Genomic DNA, 7,323 nt, shown 5'->3' on the forward strand with positions numbered 1-7,323 from the left:
TCCGTACAACCCCAACCTCATCAAATTCCGAGCCATCACGTTGTCGTGGCTTCACCCAGATGGCCTTGTACCATCGTATTCCGGCCACCGGAATCCGGCAGCTATGTCACATGGAACACCTCATCTTTCCTCACTATCATTCTTAACAAAACCTTCACATATTCAAAAGTATCTAATATACTTAAAGGGATGCATCAGCTTTCATCTCTGAAGTCCGGAGATTAAAAATCCTATATTATTTCGGACATCTAATTTCTTACTCACAAATTGCATAAAAATACTACTAGTAAAAATCCATTCAGATACTATCAAAATCATATATACTTTATATATATAATATATAAAGTATATATGATATAAATCATAACAGTCAAGCATATAAAACAAAAAAAAATGTGAAAATTCGATATCAAAAAATATTTATATGGATTGAATTCCTTCTCAAATGTACAAAGTTTTACATCGAAAATGGAAGCGATGCCGACGCGGAGTACTCGCCGTAGAAGTCGGGGATCCCGGCGGCCGCCCACAGCCGTTCGTTAAAGGCCTCGAGCATCTCCTCAGCGACAAAGCACGTCCGGCATAACGGGCAAGTCCTTTGGTCGTGGTCCATCCACCGGTCGAGGCACGCCCGGTGGAATATGTGGGGGCAATTCGTGAGTCGCCGGATCTCGTCGCCGGTCTCGAACTCGTAGAGGCAGACGGCGCAGCTCTCGCCGCCATCGCAGTCTCCGTCAGCCACCAAGTCGTCGAAATTCACCACTGGGAGGACCTCCCGGAGCAGCATGGCCGTCATGGACCGGAATTCAGGCAGTTGGTCTGTGCAGTCCGGCCAGGACGGGTCAGGCTCAAGGAACCCGGCTAGACCCACTGACCTAAGGAGCCAGTCTATGATCCCTCTAAGGACTCCCAGCAATGAGGCCACGTTTACGACGAGCTTAGGTATAAACAGCTCAGAGTATCCCACCGGAAAACCCATTTGAGAATCTAGAGAGAGAAAATTATGTGGGGAGAGAGAGTGTGTGGGACGAGGGGGAGAACTCATTGGAGATTAATAGGGGTAGCTCTTAGAAGATAGAACATCGTTTTGAAGTTAATATCTAGATTGCCATTCTTGTTTTTTTTTGGACTGTTGGTTTTTTCGTGGACAGAATTATCCCTATATTTTTCACAAGTTACCAGTCTTTTTTCTTTTTACCATGTTGGTGTCCTGAATCTTCCGATACCTCAGTACAGAGGGCATTAATGGTGGATTTAATGAGAAGGGTTGTGAATTGTGATGCCGATGGCCAGTGATCGTTGCTGTCACGACTCACGAGTGTCATTAAAGTTTTTGGTGGAGACATCTGACAAATTTATTCGAGACCAACAATAAAGGGTATTTTGGAAAATCAGAAGAAAGGGGATTAGTTTAGATTTTTTTTTCTATCAAGAGGATGACGAAGGTTATATACCAGTGTTAGGCGTACTCCTCCGTACTTGAAGCCTAAGCCTCACATGCTCAGGCTCAAGGCACTGAGGCGCACACTCAGTAAATGAAGCGTTGATATTTCTTTTAGCCTTTTTATATTTCATTTGTTCATAAGATGAATTTTATGACCTCCTAATACTTTGAGAATTCTATATCACGAGGATGAAGACATCACAAGGCCTACAGAAACACTATGTATAATATTTTAGTAGATTTTCATAATAAAAAAGATCAAAAATTATATATTAAATTTAAGAAATATATAATTATATATCATCACTGTGTTTGACCTTGCATAAAAATCATATAATATACTCATGTCTCGAATCCATATATCACATCCATGTTTGTATACGTATCCATGTGATGTCACCTGAGATATAATAAAAAGAACAAAGTGTACTTGATTACCGATATGCTAGCATGCACCCGTCTGGATGCGTGTGTATTCCATAGTCATAAATCTAATTAGCGATTTTCTTGACAAAGGAAAATGTCATGATAATCTGTAAAATTTATTTTCCTCGCGAAAATCTTAAAAAATATTGGTATATTTAAAATTTTAATATATATCAGATAAACTATGTAGAAAAATATAGGCAAAAAATATAAAAATGCCAAGATCACATTATAACAAGAAAATATTGTGATAAAAGATGTGATATTTTCAAAATTGGCGATATTTTGAAATATCACATTTTTCTCGAGATTGTGTCAGTTTTTTAAAATCTCACAATAAAATCATGATATTAAAAAAATGGTCGGTATTTGTGACTATGGTGTGCACTTAGTTTGGCTATCAATGCAAAATTCTCTTGTTGGATCCATATTAAACTCTACCTTTATCAAATTTTGGATATGGATTTGGGTTGGGATCTTGTACACAAAAGTCAGATTTGGATATGGACCTGGTGTGTTCAGTTAATGGCGGACGCAGAGATCGGTGATGAATCTTTATTTTATTTTCTTATGATTTTGTACTAAAATAACTAAAAGCAAATTAGTAGTTCTTATTTAAAATTTCCATTGTTTTATTAATATTATATATTTTATTATTCTGATCATGAAGCTTACGCTTCAACGCCTCGAGGCTTACGCCTCGCTTCATAACATGCTCAACGCTTCGCCTCATCGCATTTAACAACCTTGTTATATAGCCCCCCCCCCCCCCCAAGAGGCGAATTTGTCTTCACGGGTCCGAATGAGTGACACATATGTAAGCACGTGCGACTCATTTTCCCGTGTGTGTCGGCATCACTTAACCTCAGATTCTGGTACGGTTGCAAAGACTTAATTACCTTTTCCAGCCATTAGCGCCATGAAATGACATTTCGAGTATTGTACCAAAATGTCCTGCAGCCAAAAAATGAAGGATAACCTTTTGTTTTCGCCCTAAGTAGTAAACTCCTCTGCTTAAGGAGTCTCAACCTCGCAATATGTCGCCCTCTCCGTTTCGGATCACCCTTCCACCGTTGGAGGAGCACCATTTGCTGTCATCTGCTACCGCGGAAGCACCCTTTGTCGTCGTCTGCTGTCGTTGGAGCACCCTTCACTGTCGTTTGTTGTCGGAGCACCTTTTACCGTCATCTGTTGCCGGAGCACAGGGTGGAACACAACACAGGAAAAGAAACTAAGAGGTTGTTATGGAATTAGAATGCATATGATGATGTCTACTCTAGGTGAAGGATGTACATGCCACGTCTAAAAGATAGATGCGAGGATGCCTAGATGATGTTTTAGGCTAAGTGGAAGTCTATACATATTAGCCTAAGGCCATGTGTCTATCTAATGATGAAATGCCTATGGGGACTGATCCCACTTACATGCATATGAGAATGCATTGTATGCATTTAGGTTAAGGGAAACATACAAGAGACCGGATGCCTGTCATGAATTTGCTGAAGGTAAAGATATTGCTATGTTATATACAATAAAATGTTTCAGTTGATACAAATAGATGCCTACAATAAGGAGGAGTTGAATATGCCTGTTGTAGGTATATATATGATGGAATGCATTTTACGAATATGCATTTAGCATATATGCATAGTGTATATGCATGTGCCATGGAATGGGTGTGTGACAACAGGTAGTAGGCGGCTGAGTAAAGGTACAGTGGGGATGGAGGTGGAATGGCTGGGGATTAGGTGATTTGCAGGAAATCACCGCACCTACTATAGGTGTTAGCATAAGGGGGATGTTGTGGGTAATAGGTGTTGAGGATGAGATGGTTATATCATAAGAGATGGGTAAAACACATACAGGTTGATGGAATGGATTACTGATATGTGCTGAAAAAAGTGGTAGTGTAAGTGATGGTATTGAAAATGGTTGTTATGAATGAAAAATGTACACAATGGCATGCATAGGTAATTGAATAGTGTATTTAGCAGATGGTTGGTTGTTGAAGTGTGTATGTATAAGGGAGGCGTGGTGACAAGTGAAGATATGAAGTGGGGAGCACTGGAGATGTTGTGGTTATGTCGTGCAGTATGGGTGCTGGGGTTGGCAATTGGCACAATAAAGGTGCAATGTGAGAGCACAGGTGGTTGTATTGTAGGCGAAGATGTGATTAGTGCAGTATGAAGCTACTGTGAAAGGTTTTCAGCAAGGTGCGCAGGTATGGATGCTTAGGAACAAACAGAAGCCAAAATGTAACATGTGATGACATTCATTAATTTAAAACAGGAAAGGCCAGGGAAACCCAATCAAGGCATATGCTTTTGTTGTTGTTGTTTCAATAAGACACTTTATTGAAGAGTACTTTAACTAGTGGAATTATATTGGCTCAGGAGTTAACAGGTAATAACTCAACATAATATGTTGCAGTAATTGGTGACATTATATCTTCAGAAATTTAAACTAAACCTGAAAATGGAATGATCCCTGGTTATCGCCCCTATATGTCACAAGCCACCTATTAAGTAGTCATATCAAGGCACATATAACAAAAGCTCACAAATACGTACCTCTCTTTCTCTAAACCTGAATTTACCCTATATCAGAGACAAAGGAACCGATTTCAGGAAAAAGGAAGCATTCAGACATCAAACTATGTTGTGTTGATGCCATAACACATCCCTGGGTTCCATCACAAACCGATTTGTTGAAATGAACAATGAATGCTTTGCCCTATGGCCATTTGATCCAGTGAGGGCCTCTTACGTTCCATGTCACGAGGACACTTCATTTTCGTTGCAGTTCTGTATCCCCTCATGTGTTAGTCATCTTGAAAAGGAAATTGTGAAGGTGGATGGATCTCAGGATCTCTGGCTATGTCCGAATGGTAGCTATCTGAAGATGAATGACATATCCCAGGATAAATTCTTTCCATTATCCTACTTATAATTTGCAGTTCAGCTCTTTATTTTAGTGACATTGATTAGGATATTAAAACAACTATAGCACGGAGAAGAGCATATTATATGTAAACAAACATTCTACCCTAGAAACAAATATATGATTACAATATTTCAGTTCCAGATTGTAGATCTACACCATTGGAGGACCCTTCCACGTGCTACCATATATGTAAGCCCACTGGATGATGGCAATTACAAAAGAACATCTGGTAATTTTAAAATCATGCCTAGAGAAGATTCATTCTCCAATAAAATCATCCTAGAACAAGAGCATCAGATATTTCCATCAATGGCTTCCATTCTCGATTTTGAAATGTGAACACACAGCAATGAGCACTTTCTTCACTATCTTTACCTGAAATCTTATATTAGTTTTGCAGAAACTCTGAAGGAGGGAGGGAAGGGAAGCCTTCTTTTTGTTCTTCAGTGGGTTTGATTCTACTACTCAAGTTTGCTCGAGGTTTTGAAGGAGGAAAGGAGTCTCCCTTCGTTCTGCTCTGAGAGCTCTTCTCTAGTTGTAGCTTTCTGAATCACGATCGACCTCTAGCCATTCAAAGAGGAGACAAAAGGATTGGGAAGAGATGTGATGGTGAGAGCCGATGGAAGATGGATGGAATTGATGGAGGTAATGGATTAATGATCGATAGGCATACGATGGATGATCCCTCTTCTTCTTTGTTGCTTTGTTTATATAGAGAGGGAAGAAGAATCGAGAAAGGGGAGGTTAGGGAAAGGTCATTAGGAATCGACGGGGGAGACGAGAGCAACTGATCGAAGGGTCCTACGCCCTTCGATACCCTGCGATGAATTTTCAAGAAGCAGCCGTTGCGCATCTTGCAACAGGGGTCCTATTTTTTGAAAATTTTGAAATGACAGTTGTTTTCAAAGGAGTTCTTTCTAAAAGGGGTTTTAGTGAAAACAAGTTTCAAAAGAGGTTTTAATCTATTTATTTTTAATACTATTTTTTTTCTTTTTTCATTTGATTTTTTTGTTCTTTTTCTAACATTTTCTATATTTTTTGGTATTTTTGAAATAAAACTCTAAAAACTAAAGGAAAATCAGAGATTTAAAACTATTTTTTGTATTTTTGAGAAATATTTACAAAAGGGGGGTTTTCTAAGGATTCAGGGTTAAATTTGGAGAATTTCTTCAGAAAATGGGTTTTTGATCCAGGTTTTGAGGAAATATTCAAGTTTTGAACCTCGAATTGAGAAATATAGAGCAGTGGATCCAAATGGATACTCGATGGACTGTCTGAGCCTTTCAGAAATTATCTTTGGCATTTTTGTAAATTTAATTTGAAAATTGGATAACGAAGCTCAGATTCGAATTTTGACACTGGATCTGGATCCAAAATTGAGTCAGATATATAAAATGGATTTGGATTCCAGTGAATCTGAGAAATAACTAGAATTTAGATTGCAAATAACTCAATTTACTAAGAAAATGGGGGCCAGGGGCAAAAAGAGAATATTTACAAAATTTTGAAAAATTTGGGGTGTTCACTAGTACCTGGAACTGTCAACTCATGGTGAATTCCATGAATTTTACAATATTCATGGAATGGGCCTGTGTACTCGCCACCATTATCTGACCTGATACATTTCAGTTGTTTTCATGTTTTCCTCTCAACCATAGCATGGAATTGCTTGAATATATCAAGAACCTGATCCTTGATTTTCAGAGGGTATGCCCAAATTTTTCTAGAGAAGTCATTTATAAAAGTAACAAAATAAAGTGTACCACTGGAAGTTTTTACATGAGTAAAACCATTAACAGTTTTTGTTCTCAGAGGACCACAAACATCAGTATGAACTCACTCCATAATCTGAGATTTTCTATGAAAGGCATTTCTAACAAAAGATACTCTATGTTGCTTACCAGCTAAGTAATAAACACACGAGTTTAGATGTGTACCTTTTAACTCTGGAAGTTGCTCTCCCTTAGCAAGAATCTGCAAGCCCGTCTCACTCATGTGGCCTAATCGACTGTGTCACAAATCAATAGAAGAATCATCGGTTGTATTCAATTGTCCCTTGTATACCTTGCCTTGCATCTTATAAAGAGTACAACACCTCTTTTCTCTGACCTAAACCAATGACCCGCTGCTGAGTTTCCACTGTCCTCGGCTGAAAACACTGCTCTTGCCCTCTTCATCAAGCTTTCCTACTGAAAGCAAATTCAACCTTAAGTCTGGAACATGTCTAACATCCTTGAGCACCAACATGTACCCAAGACTGGTCTAGAGATGAATATCTCTAATCCCTACAATTTTTTATGTTTCTGTGTTTCTCATTCGGACAACACCAAAATTATTGGTCATGTATGTACTGAAATACTCTCTCCATGGTGTGGCATAGTACGAGGCCCCTGTGTCTATGACCCAATCTGTATCCTGGCACACACAGATACATGGATCATTAGTAGTAGACAAAATCACAAGATCACCTTCAACTGTGGCTGTGGTATCTTCTTTGGTTTTTGATGATT

The 7,323-nt window shown here is 38.9% G+C and overlaps 1 protein-coding gene across 1 annotated transcript; it reads right to left on the bottom strand.

Annotated features, from left to right (window-relative positions):
- Positions 1-431: 431 nt before the first annotated feature.
- LOC149832936 (brassinosteroid-responsive RING protein 1-like) lies at positions 432-979 on the bottom strand. The gene has a single exon (XM_090012655.1). The coding sequence runs from the start codon at positions 977-979 to the stop codon at positions 458-460; it is 522 nt and encodes a 173-aa protein (XP_089868781.1). The 3' UTR covers positions 432-457.
- Between the last annotated feature and the right edge of the window lie 6,344 nt (positions 980-7,323).

Source organism: Nuphar pumila, chromosome 7, assembly GCF_984573655.1.
Source record: "Nuphar pumila chromosome 7, dmNupPumi1.hap1.1, whole genome shotgun sequence".
NCBI classification, from domain to species: domain Eukaryota; kingdom Viridiplantae; phylum Streptophyta; class Magnoliopsida; order Nymphaeales; family Nymphaeaceae; genus Nuphar; species Nuphar pumila.